Genomic DNA, 13,189 nt, shown 5'->3' on the forward strand with positions numbered 1-13,189 from the left:
GTGTGAGATGCGTCTTTTGCAGACAGCATATTGAAGGATCTTCTTTTCTTATCCATTCTGCCACCCTCAGTCTCTTAACAGGTGCATTCAATCCATTTATGTTCAGTGTAATTATTGATAGGTATTGATTATTTGTTGTCATTAAATTCGTTTTTTTTTGTGGTGTTGCTGCTTCTTTGTTCTGTTTGTCTTTCTCTGTTGAATTCATGATTTGTGTGCTCTTTCTTGCGCGTTTCCTTTTAGTTTTAATATTTTCATAATCTTCTTGTATTCGCATTCTCTTGGTATGCTGTGAAGTGTTCATTTCTTTTTTTGACGTTGCCTTATGGTCCATTGAATTCTCTGTCCATTTAATGCAGTCTATTTTATCCTGTAATCTACCTGACCTTCTTATTGTCTGGATCTCTGTTCCTATGTGTTCACCTTCTTTTGCATTGTACTTGTTTTGGTCATAGACTGCCATCCCAGAGTCTCTCAGTTTGTTCTTATAGTTTTGTTTTGTTAACATTTCTTCTTTCTGTTGACTTAATTCAGGGACGTGCTGCCACGTACGTCAGTCTCTGGTTGTTGTCTGTTCTTGTTGCTTCTCGGTCCACAGAACTCCCTTTAGTATGTTTTGTAGCACAGGGTTGGCTTTGGTGAAGTCCTATAGCTTCTGTTTATCCTGGAATGTTTTGATTACACCCTCATATTTGAATGATAGCTTTGCTGGATAAAAGATTCTTGGTTGGCAATTTTTTTCTTGCAGGGTTTTATATATGTCTTTCCCCCATTGCCTTCTCGCTTGCATGGTTCCTGCTTAGAGATCTGAACTTAGTCTGACTTGTTTGCCTTTGTATGTGACCCTTCTGTTTTCTCTTGCTGCTTTCAGGAGTGACTCCTTGTCTTTGAATTTGGAGAGCTTGACTGTGATATGTCTTGGTGATTTTCTATTGGGGTCCACCTTTCCTGGACTTTGTTGGGCTTCTTGGATGTCTATCTTTTCACCCTTGAGGATATTACAGAAATTTTCTTTCAGTAGTTCTTCTACTATTTCTTCTGTGGACTTGTGTGAGTCATTTTGTTCTGGAATGCCAATAATTCTTAGGTTATTCCTCTTCATGTTGTCCAACATGAATCTTAGACCTTCCTCTGAAACTTTTACCCTTTTCTGGGTTTGTTCTTCTATCTTAGTGGTATTGAGAGACTTGTCTTCCAGCTTACTGATGCTTCCTTCCATCTCATCTATTCTACTCCTCTGCCCTTTCAGGGCGTTTTCTATTTCTGCCATTTTGTTGTTGATTGTTTGGACCTCTTTCTGTAGGTTTTGGATTGTTACCAGTGCTGTATCTATCTTTTTTGATTGTTCCTGTAGCGCTTTTCTGACTTCTTCCTTATTTTTCTCAACTCCTTATTTTTCTCAACTCCATTCTAAAGTGTTTTGAGACATTTTGTAATCATTTTTCTGAATTCTTTCTCAGGTATCTCCAAGGCCTGCCCTCCTTCCAGCATGGAGAGAAGGACTACTTCTGGTTCATTTGTCTCAGATATTTTATCTTTTGTCTGGTCATGTGCCAATATGGTTATCTGCTTTTGCTTCTTGGATATGTTTAATGTTTATCTGTGGCCCTAATAATTAATTAAGTATGTGTCTTGGTAATTTTTTATGTTTTCTGATTATCTCCAGGAGGATGTAATCAGGACATCGTCCTCCCTTTTCACTCTCCTTATTGCATAACTCAGAGTAACTTTTTGGGGCCTCATTTGGGCCTGGGCCTCGGGGGTGGGCCGTTTGGGTCTCTGGGGGCCTGGACGTCAGCAGTCGGGCTGCAGGAGGGTTGGGCCTCAGATTGGGGTATGGGCTTCGGTTGGGCGGTTTGGGCCTCAGGGGGCTTGGGTATCAGCAGCTGGGCATCGGGCAGATTGGGCCTCGGGGGGCCTGTGCCTCAGGGACCGGGCTGTGGGCGGGTTGGGTCTCAGCGGCACTGGGTCTTGGCATCCAGGCTACGCGTTGGGTTTGGACTCCGGGGTGTTGGGCCTTGGGAGCCCTGGACCTCGTCGGTGACCGGGTTGTGGACCGCCTGGGCCGTGAGGCGGGTAGGCATTTTGGGCCTTGGTTGGGCCTAGGCCTTTGTGACCAGTCTGTGGGCGGGTTGGGCTTCAGAGCAGGCCTTGATCTCAGTGGGCGGGCCTGTGTCTTGTGCGTTCCTGAGCCTAGGTGGCTTGGTAGAGGGCTGGGGGTAATGGCTGCAGAGAGGTAGTGTCCGTATTTGATGATGTAAAAAATGCCTCTCTCAGTCTCTCTGTACCATGGGTATCCCCGAATTTCCTGATATCCACACTGATATCCCTCTCTATTTGTTCAGCTTTGTTAGTTTATGCTTCCTTTTCTCTGGAAATGCAGCCTTCTAAGTGGGGTTGCTCTAGCCCTTCATTCCAGGGTCTCCAGGCAGAGGGGGTAGAGGCACTCGCGGGCGCGGAAGTGGGAGCCGTGTGCAGGCAGGCAAAAGCTTAAAATGCCTGTAATTCCTCAGCAATTTGATCTTTTAAAAAAATGAGTTCAGAATATTGAAATATAAGATCTCTTATGTTTGTTCAAAGGCTGTCTGTCTGCTATACAAATGTTTCTCATGTACGATTCCGCCCCTTTTCCCCGAGACTGCCCTACCTGAGCTGCCTGGTCAGGGAAGCGCCGGAGGTCCTCTCTCAATAAATTTTTTTCTATGGATTTGTTGAAGCCCCCTCGTATATGCGTATTATAGGAAAAGCATATAAATGATACAAAAGTAATCTTATTTTTGCTGTTTTTATTGCAAGTTTAGCAAATTAGGTTATTTTAGGGAGAAAGCCTTGGAGAGTCTTCTAGACTTCACCAATCCATTAAGTTTGTACTTACTGAGTGAAGTTTTACAGAGAAGATAATCCACTTTGTGTTCAGCAAATCATACACTGTTTCAACCCAATGATTGCAGTTGCAGTCGGCTCCATCCTGTCACAGTAGTTCTCTTATTTCTTCCCTGTGGTTATTTCTATTGCAGCCTTCTTCTCATTTCACCCTTCTTCCCTCCCTTCTCAACTTTGTCCTTAGGTAAACTTGAATGGGTGACCATTCCATGGTGAGCATATCTTAAACTAATGTTGTTGGCTCTATATATGTATTTACTGCTTAGCTGAAAACTGGGCCACGAGGATGAGTTCCAGACTTGAAGGGTGGTCAAAGGCCAAAGTATTGGGTTTCTTCGGCCTCTTCTGACCAGTAACCCCAGTCTTTTATATATGTGAAACAAAATTCAAGATTTACACACACACACTTGGTTTTTCTTCTGTTCTTTCAGAATCCATCTTTTGTGGCCTTGATCAGAATGGTTGGTAATGATAGCTAACTACCATCTAGTTCTTCTGGTCTCAGGGTTCACGTAGACAGTTAGCTTGGTGTGGCATTGCAGTATAATGTGCTGGACCCTTGCAAGGTTGGCTGTTCAAACTAACCAGCCATTCCTTGGAAACCCTATACAGGGTCGCTATGAGTTAGAACCGACTCAACTGTATTTTTAACATTAGTCCTGTAGATTAGTGTCTTCTCTAAATCTTTGGTTTCCTCCATTCTCTTTTGCTCCTGATGAGACCAATATTTGTAGCTTTGATGGCTGCTACACTGCTCACCAAGCTAGCATAAAGAACATAAACTTTGTTAACTCTATTAGGGCAGTCTCAAGTTGTCCCATGCGACTTTGGTTGTAAGTTCAGCAAACTTGTTGAATGAGGGGTTTGATCGTCTAAGGAGTATTTAACCGTTCCTCCAAGTGCTTTATTATATATATTACGGGTATATATGAACTTGGGTGCGCACACACCTACATATGCATATACTAGAGGGCTTCAAGAAGTTCACAGAAAAATTCCATTTTTCCTCAAACTTCTTGAAGCCCCCTTGAAGATTATATATAACCATATATTTTTTTGGTGGTTGTTGCTGTTGAAACCACTATTAATACATGGTTGTGGTGGTCATGGGGGTTGTGTATATACCCTTTCTCCAGACTTAAAAATTAATCTATTTGCAAATGTAGTGTTGTTGTTTTGTTTCAATAATCCTTATTTCTGAACAGGGAGGCCTCGTGGGTCTGGTAGATTATCCAGATGATGATGAAGATGATGATGAGGATGAAGACAAGGAAGACACGCTACCGTTATCAAAGAAAGCCAAGTTTGAGTCCTAATAATGGCTATGTGCAGTACCTGTTGAAAAACCTGGTTCTCCACCCCTCCCCCATATAAAATCCACCACAAAGCAGTGGTCTCTTGTGAATGACTCACAGATCAGCCCATATACTCGACTTCTGCTCATCAAGTGCCAAGTCAACGGAGCAGGAGGAGGGGACAGTCTACATGAGGGGAAAGAGCTAAGCCTCTGAGCTCTCCAGCTTGGACCACACATTGCCCTTTTCTCAGGGAAGGAAATGGAAACAAAAAGCCAACAGGGCAGGGGGTTGTCAGTGGGACTCTGGCTTGACTCATCAGTTGCTACAATCAGAAGATGCTTTCTCGGACCATGTTTGAGACTCAGGAGAGTGGGCTTTTCTGCCACTATTCTTCAAGAGTTACGAATGCCAGCAGTTTCTTTGTCTAAAGAGACCTGCCTTTCAAATCCTACATTCTCAACATTTTAGTCAAGCTACAACTGGTTTGGAAAAACCTCTGTGGGGGAGGGGCAAATAGAAAGTTTCCTCTTTTTTATCTGTTCCCTTTGCCCTTCAAACTGCAGATTTTTTTTTTAAAGTGGGGATTTGTCCCGACTTGATTAAAGATTGAGTGGAATTCTAGATGTGGTCATTTGTGTCATAATTTTTTTAATTTTGGTTTTGTTTTTTCTTCCCTGAGTGTATGCTTAGTTGTTGAGTATATATATTTGGGACCATTAAAACTTTTTTTGATGTAATATAACCTAACGTTGTGCCGGTACCTGTTTTACTATGTGTACTTTTGTTCTACATCACAGTTATTAATTTGTTTAGAGTTTTATGAAAGATGGTATAGTTTTTATTGACAAAAGAAAAGTAATCTTACAACTATGTGCATACAGAAGCAATACTATTTTGTGACTAAGTATTTTATATTAAAATTTACATCAGCAACTGTCTTGAGAATTCAGGGAAATAGAGTGGAATTTAAAAGTTCAAGTTTTGTTAAACCTAGAGACATGAAATTAGTATTCCAAAGAGATTATGAAATTTCGTATCTTGGGGAAATGACGGTACATTAATCAAATTGAGGATGGATGATTTAAAAATAACATTTGACTTGAAAAATAAAAAGAAAACTGAAGAGTAAGAGAAATTGTATTAGTTGTATGTTTTGTTTGATAACATCTCCCTTTGGAATACCAGTTAGAGCTGTGAGCAGTGGCTCCTAAGTGGATGCCCAGCCAGAGGGGTCATGAGAAGTCACCGGAATCAAACAGTAGTCTAAATAGGTTCCTTCTGCTGTGGGAAAGTGCTTTCAAAGAACTGGGAGAATGTAGTTGCAAATCTAGGAAAGGGTATTCCTTAAGAATTACACACTTTTCTGCACTCACCAGCAAGCACTATGTGCTTCTCTCTTAGCTGCTTTCTCTTTTGTTTGAATCAGTAAATTCTCAATTGTGGTTATCCAAAAGGAAAGTTAAGGAACTCTGGTAGTGTAGTAGTTATGAATTGGGCTGCGAACCTCAAGGTCAGCAGTTCGAAACTGCCAGCTGTTCTGCTAGAGAAAGATGAGGCTTTCTGCTCCCGTAAAGATTTACAGCCTCGGAAACCCTGTACAGGGTCGCATGACAGCAACAACAACAAGAGAAAAGTTATATTGAATAGTTGGATAAAAACCTAGAAAGTGAGAGCCTTGATATAGTCTGATTATTTTTTTTTTTGATAGCAAAACTTTGGCTGCTTAATTCACTGTAATAGATTTAAGTATATTTCTCTGGAGTATAGAGATACTTTGAGTCACACATTTTGACTATTAATCGTAGAGTTTAATCATCTTATCTTGAAATAAGAAGGAAAAACTTCATTACCTGGAAAGTACCATGTGAAGTCATGATTATTGTGCCTTAAACATACCTCTCTAACTCTTGAAACATGTATTAGTTTTGGCATTTTGAAGGATCTTGGGTATAGGGCAGAAGCCTCCAAAACTGAGGGCCAAGTATCTCCAAGGTGGCTGGATGGCACAAATGGCTAAGTGCTCAATTGCTAGCCAAAGTGTTGGCTGTTCAAAAGCACCTCCAAAAACAGACCTTAAAAATTCTATTCACATCTGGCTGGGATCACCAAGAACTGAAATCGGCTCAACATCAGCTAGCATGTCAGATATGTAAGGAGCTTTTTGGCCTTCTACATTTAAGAGATGTCTTTCATTGGACTGTTGCATTCATTTAGTTACTAGTGATGATTACTGGGACAAACTTGACAAAGTGTTCCTACAGCAACAGAAAATTGAGGTCTCAAAAAATATATTTCATGGAGGAAAATTATGATTTTGCAGTTCCATGATTCCAAAGGAGTCCTGGTGTGGCGCTGTAGGATAAGCGCTGGATTGCAAGGTTGGTTTAACATTTTATTGTTCTTTAAGTGAAATGTGACAGCAAATTATTTTTCCATTCAGTAGTTTATACACAAATTGTTCATGACATTAGTTGTAATCAATGCAGCTCAAGCTCTTCCTGTTTTCTCCCTGGGTTCCTCTTTTCCCATTCACCTGGAATCCCTGCCCCTTACCCTTTTCATTGACTTTGGACAAACGTTGCACCGTTGGATCCTGTAGTTGATTATTCTGAAGAGCATGTTCTTCACATTGTTCTGTAGTCCCCGTCTATTTTTTGGCTGGAAGGTAGTTTCTAGGAGAGGAGTGCCTTTTAAGTTAGAAAGTTTTCTTAGGGCAGTAGTCTAAGGGGTTACTTTAGTCTCTTTCTGGCCAGTTAGTCTGGACTTTGAATTTGGTTCTATAATTTTTCAACCCATCCTAACAGGCCTTCTGTTGTTTTGGTCAGTGATCCAGTGGTGTTCAGGCACTATCTAGTTTTTCTGGCCTCAGGTTAGAGAGAGTGGTTCATATGGGCAGTTAATCTTCTGGACTGATTGCCTCCTTGAGTTTTCCTTTTTCCTTCGTTCAGCTAAGAATCAGGCAGAAAGAGACCGAACGTTGCGTGTTAAATAGGCAATCACAAGCTACTTGCCAGAATAGGATATAGAACATGTATCTGTTTGACTTGCAAACTGATCTAGTTGTCTTCCAGTTTCTATTGGTTCTTTTGCTTATTTTGCAATATTTGGAATAAAAGAAAAATTTCACCTCCCAGAGTGATTATATAACAATTTCTGAAAAAGACAATTACTGTAGTAAATACCTGAATATCTCATTTTGTACAGAATGGAGTGTGGTCTTAAGGTTTTTCACTGCCTGATTGTACTCAAATCCTGTGTAATTTTCTAAAGGAATTCCAACTTAAAGTGAATTTTTTGTGAATGGAAATGAGGCAGAGAGCAGACATTTCCACTATTGTTTAAAGGAGACATTCCTACTTTATAAAGTACTGAGACTTTATAAAGGTTGCAAGATTAGTACAGCAAAGAAAACTGGAAGATTTCTTTAAATTACAAACTTTTCAGATTGTCAACAGGTTTCTAGTACTTACCATAAATGGTAACAGCAATGGTCAGATCTATCCTTGGAGGAAAATTTAAGACCTTCAAAATTCTTAAATACAAGTCTATATTCAGTTTTTGTGCCATAGTGGTAGCATTTTAAGTAGAGGATTAAAACCATTTTTATGAGTGTGATTACGTCTACTATGATTAGACTGGGAATTTGAGACAGCGTGGAGATATGGGGGAGAATTGTCAGCATGTTAATACTCAGTGCTAAGTCAGTTTGATTTTTCTTTTTTGAGCCTTAATGCCTCATCTTGACTCTGGAAAGACAAATCTGAAAGATCTCTAGAAAGCGTCTCTTCTGGTCAAGAAATTATGTACTAGAATCTGAAGTCGTCTTACATACAATAGCTCTGGTTGGAGAGAGAACTTCCCTTGACTTTCATATTCCCAAGTAAACTTTCTTCCCTGGACTCATAAGGAATAGTGACTACTTCACCTTGATGCTCAACAGGTTGTTTATTAACTGTGCATTTGAGCTATGATGTTGGAGGAGAATATTAAAAGTACCATGGACTGTCAAAAGAACAAAGAAAGCTGTCTTGGAATTAGTACAGCCGGAATGCTCCTTGAAAGCCAGGATGGCCAGACTTTGTCTCTCATACTTCCGGACATCCCTGAAGAAGGATACCATGTTCGGTAAGGTAGAGGGTTGGAGAAAAAGAGGACGACACCCAAAGAGATGGATTAGCACAGCAGCAGCAACAATGGGCTGAGGCTTAGCAACAATGGTGAGGTTGGTGAGGGACCAGGGAGTGTTCTGTTCTGTTGTGCAAAGGGTCACTATGCATCAGTGCCAATGACATCAGTGCCAACAAACCCCCATCCCCAAAACACCTGTTCTGGTGTAAGTCACATTCCACCTGGAGATTCAGTGGACTTTTTCATCCTTAAATTAGTTTACCTTTAAGCAGCAATTGCTGCTGACCACTCTTCTTGTTACCTTTCTCTTGCTTTCCTGAAGCCTTCCTGGAACACCATGCACTTTAACATTTCTGACCTATCTCTCGAAGGTGCTCCTAAATGCTGGGATCCAGGTAGGTCTTCAGGTAGGTCTTCGGCATGCTTAGTAAGCCAAGCCACATGCATATCCCTGCCCAGTCACGTTCCCTAGAAGACACCCTCTACGGTGTGCCCTTTTTCTTGAATCCTCTCCCTGCCTTGTCTGCTGATAACTCATCCTTCTCTTTCAACAGTGCTTCTCTGATGCTCCAAGCCTGCCTTGGAGGAACTTTCTCAGCTTTCTACCCTAGCATCTAGTGCAATACTTGGTAGCCAAGTAAATGAGTATCAGAAAATGTTTACTGGGGGACTGAAGGGAAGACTGTGATGTGCACACACAATCCACAGAATGGGAAAGTTCCAGCTGATACCCTCCCCCCGCCCAGTTTGACTCATTCATGACCCACAAAGTCCCTCCTTGTGGATCCAAAGGGAGAATGAAGTCCTTTGACCTGGGTAATAGCCTGAGGGGAGTGCTATAAACCTACAGTACTTGCTTGCTCCTACCAACCTATCTTGAGTCAGTTCAACAACTCAGATGGCTTTCTTGGACTAGTCCTCTTTGGCCCCAGTGCCTCTGACTCTTCCACTGTTTTATAGTGCTGATTTTCAGTGTCGGCCCCTGGCATAAGCTAGAGGTTTCACAGATCATGCATCTTAACAGTCTGATGCTAAGTACCCTCAAGTCAGTTCCAGCTCACAGTAACCTGCTATGGGGTTTCCAAGAAGTAGCTGGTGGGTTTGAGCCACAGACATTGAGGTTAGCAGTTCAGAGCTTAGCCTACAGTGTTCATTAAATGTGCTCTTAAATACATTTTTATTTTCTGGAGTGAGAGTTCCTAACAAGTCCAGATCTGTGCCATTCCTTGCACAGTTATTAACACAACACAGATAGTGGTTAACTGGTAACAACCAGTAAGTCGATGGACTGAGTAGGTGGTTTTCTGTTTAGATTGAGTGCACACCACTTTTTTATACCGCCCACCACTCAACTGCCAGACAGTCACTTCTAACAGCGGCCCTTTAAGGAGAGGAGGACTGGCCCAAAGCATGTCCAAGGCTGTGAATCTTTCCAGAAAGAGATGGTGGGTTCAACCCACTGACCATTTGGTTATCCAGCCACTCTGACCCCTGTACCACCAGGGCTCTTTATGAACACTTTTCCACATGATGATAAAAGAGATGAGTTTTCTTCATGGAAGAGAATGATCCAATTTTATGCAAAGGACTTGAAAGCAAATGTAATCTCTAAAAGTTGTATTGTACTTCCTTCTTGCACTAAATACTTTTATGCAGGTATGCGGATCTGCTGTCCTGTTACTTATACAATAATGTTCTGTATTCATAATGAAATTACCATTTTGGTCCTATAGCGCTGTTCTGGAGTTCCAGTGAGACACACTAGGATCAGCACTGGACTGCTAAACCTTAGGTTGCTGCTAAGAGTGAGAACTGACTCCACAGCACTTAACAACAAATAATGCTATTCTGGAGGAAGGTAAGGGAATAATGTTACTCTGGACTGACTGACCGCCAAGATGAGTCTGTTGAACTAGCACTGTGAGAGGTAGAAATCTCTCCAAAACTTACAGCTCAATGAGAAAATTTTTAAATAGCTTCTGAAGTTCCTGGGTGACTCTTAAAAAGATAAGGCAGAGAATATGACAAATTTTTACTAATGAAAACCTTTATCCAAAGGTCCCCATTCAAACCCTTTGAGTACAAACGACTGAAATAGAAGGGAATGCAGAGTCCCCAGAGGGGATCAACGAGCATGATGTTAGGTGGTGGTTGATTTTGTTTTAACTTCCTTCTACCCCCACTCTTGAAACATTGTAAAACTACCTGCTGTAGTGTAGGGCACTTGTTTGCTGCAAGTCTTTGGCTATTACAATATGAACTTCATGGTTGTTGATTGATCAGTTGACTCAGAACAGATTTCTGTTAATAGTGAAAAGTTGTGAACAGAAGAAATAATGAAGCATGATTAGAAAAACCTGGTTTTTAATTCTAACTGATGAGATCTAAGACAAGTTACTTGAACCTTGGTTTCCTCATCCGCAATGATAATCCTATCTATAAGCCAACTACGAGGACTGGAGAGTCTATGTGTATATATATGATATGTATATATGAGTGTGTGCATATAAAGCACCTATCCCTTGTGTGGTACATACAACAGATGGGAACTAACTGATTTAATCGAGGTGTGGTGCTGTGGGTTAATGCATCTGACTGCAAAGGTCAATGGGTCAAGCTCACCAGCTGCTCCTTGGAAACCCTATGCAGGGTTGCTTGGGTTGGAACTGACTTGATGGCACTTAACACCAATTAACATTTTCCCATAGAATCCAATATTGTAACTCGAAATTTGAATTTTTTATACAGCTTGAGAAATGCTAGGTGTGTTCTTTTTGATTTTCTAACTCTGGGTGTGCATATTTCATTACTATTTCATTGTCTTCTCAAACTGCCCTTGAGCAAATTTCAGAATATGTTCTGACATTCATTTGGTTTTTTCTTTCCTATCATTTTAATGCTTTTGTGTGTGTGTGTGTGTGTGTGTGTGCTTTTTTCATATATGATACCCTTGATGTTCAAACTGTTGAATGAAGCAGGGACTATCAAAAGAAGATGGAAGGAATAAACAGAGTCACTGTAACAAAAAGAGATGGCCATTCTCAGCCATTTCAGGAGGTAGCACATGATCAAGAAGCGACAGCGCTGAAGGAACAAGTGCAAGCTGCACTGAAGGCATTGGTGAAAAACAAGCTTCTGAACTGACAGAATTTTTGGAATCCTGGTGTGGTGCCATAGGGTGCGCACTCCAAATGGTCAGAAGACCACATGAGACGTTTCAACACAGATAAACATAGTGCTCACTTATCTATGCAAGTAATTTGGAAGACAGCTACCTGACCAACTGACTGGAAGACATCCATATTTGTGCCCATTACAAAGAAAAACGATCCAATGCAGGTATTATCCAGCAATATAAGTAATATCACACACAAGTAAGATTTGTTTAAGATATAAGAAAAGTTGCTGCAGTGCATCAACAGAAAACTTCCAGGAATGCAAGATAGATTCAGAAGATGACACAGAATGAGGGATATCATTCCTGATGTCAGAGGGATCTTAGCTCAAAGCAGACAATACCAGAAAGATGTTTTATCAACTATACAAAGGCTTTTGACTGTGGATTATGACAAACTATGGACAACATAGCAGAGAATGAGTATTCCAGAACATTTAACTGTGCTTATGAGGAACCTGTACATAACCAAGAAGCAGCTGTTTAAACAGCACAAGGGGACATTGAATGGTTTAAAATTAGGAAAGTTGTGAACCAAGGTTATATTCTTTCACCATATGTATTCAATCTGTAGACTGAGCAAATAAGCCGAGAAACTGGATTATATGAAGAAGAATGTGGCATCAGGATTGGAGGAAGACTGATGTAACAACCTGCGATATGAAGATGATACAACCTGATTGCTGAAAGGGAGCAGGACTTAAAATGCTTACTGATCAAAGACCCCAGCCTTTGGTTTGGGTTGCACCTCAATGTAAAGAAAACAAAAATCCTCACTACGGGACTAATAAATTACATCATGATAAGTGGAGAAAACATTGAAGTGGTCAAAGACTTCATTTTACTTGGATCCACCATCAACACTCATGGAAGAAGCAGTCAAGAAATCAAATGACGTCTTGCTTTATACAAATCTATTACACAAGACCTCTTTAAAGTGTTCAAGAACAAAGATGTCAATCTGAGGACTAAGGTGCACCTGACCCATTTTCAATAACCTCATATGCATGTGAAAGTTGGACAGTGAATAAGGAGGACTGTAGAAGAACTGATGCACCTGAGTAATGGTGTCAGAGGAGAATATTAAAAGTACCATGGACTGCTGAAAGAATAAACCAATCTGTATTGAAAGTAGTATAGCCAGAATACTCCTTAGAAGCCAGGACAGCTAGACTTTGTCTCCCATACTTCAAACACATTATTAGGAGGATCCTGTCCCTGGAGAAGCACATCTTACTAAGTAAAGTGGAGGGTCTGCAAAAAAAGACCCTCAATGAGATGACTGACACAATGGCAGCAGCAATGGTTGTGAGGATGGTGCAGTACCAGGCAGTGTTTTGTTCTGTTTTTCTTAAGGTCACTATGGGTCAGAACCAACTTATGAGTACCTAACAACAGCTACAAAGGGGAGTATGGAGCTAACCTGGGAACTGCCTAGAGTCCAAACCTAGAAGAGGATGGCAGTTGTATTTTCTTTTTTTAAAACACGAGGTATTCTGTTCTTGGAGGTCAAACATAGTTTATATGTTGTAGGAAAAAAACCTTATGATTACACAGTATAGCTGTTAAAAGTATACAGCCAGTGATGGCAGAATGTCACAAATCCCCTACCCAAAAAGCGATGATAAAACTGGGCAAAACCATCGAAACCAGACCTTTCAGGGCTCTGTAAATCAACCAATAGCATATAAGAGCATTTATTCAG

The 13,189-nt window shown here is 40.8% G+C and overlaps 1 protein-coding gene across 3 annotated transcripts in view; it reads left to right on the top strand.

Moving 5' to 3' along the window:
* The window catches only part of SMEK1 (SMEK homolog 1, suppressor of mek1 (Dictyostelium)), a 69,625-nt gene extending 64,309 nt beyond the window's left edge, over positions 1 to 5,316 (top strand). For all 3 annotated transcript variants that reach the window (XM_006839570.1, XM_006839571.1, XM_006839572.1), the window contains one exon: positions 4,089 to 5,316. In XM_006839570.1, the coding sequence (XP_006839633.1) occupies positions 4,089 to 4,199 (111 nt within the window). In that variant the 3' untranslated portion in view covers positions 4,200 to 5,316. The remainder of the gene's footprint in view (positions 1 to 4,088) is intronic.
* Positions 5,317 to 13,189: the final 7,873 nt, after the last annotated feature.

Source organism: Chrysochloris asiatica, unplaced genomic scaffold, assembly GCF_000296735.1.
Source record: "Chrysochloris asiatica unplaced genomic scaffold, ChrAsi1.0 scaffold00025, whole genome shotgun sequence".
NCBI classification, from domain to species: domain Eukaryota; kingdom Metazoa; phylum Chordata; class Mammalia; order Afrosoricida; family Chrysochloridae; genus Chrysochloris; species Chrysochloris asiatica.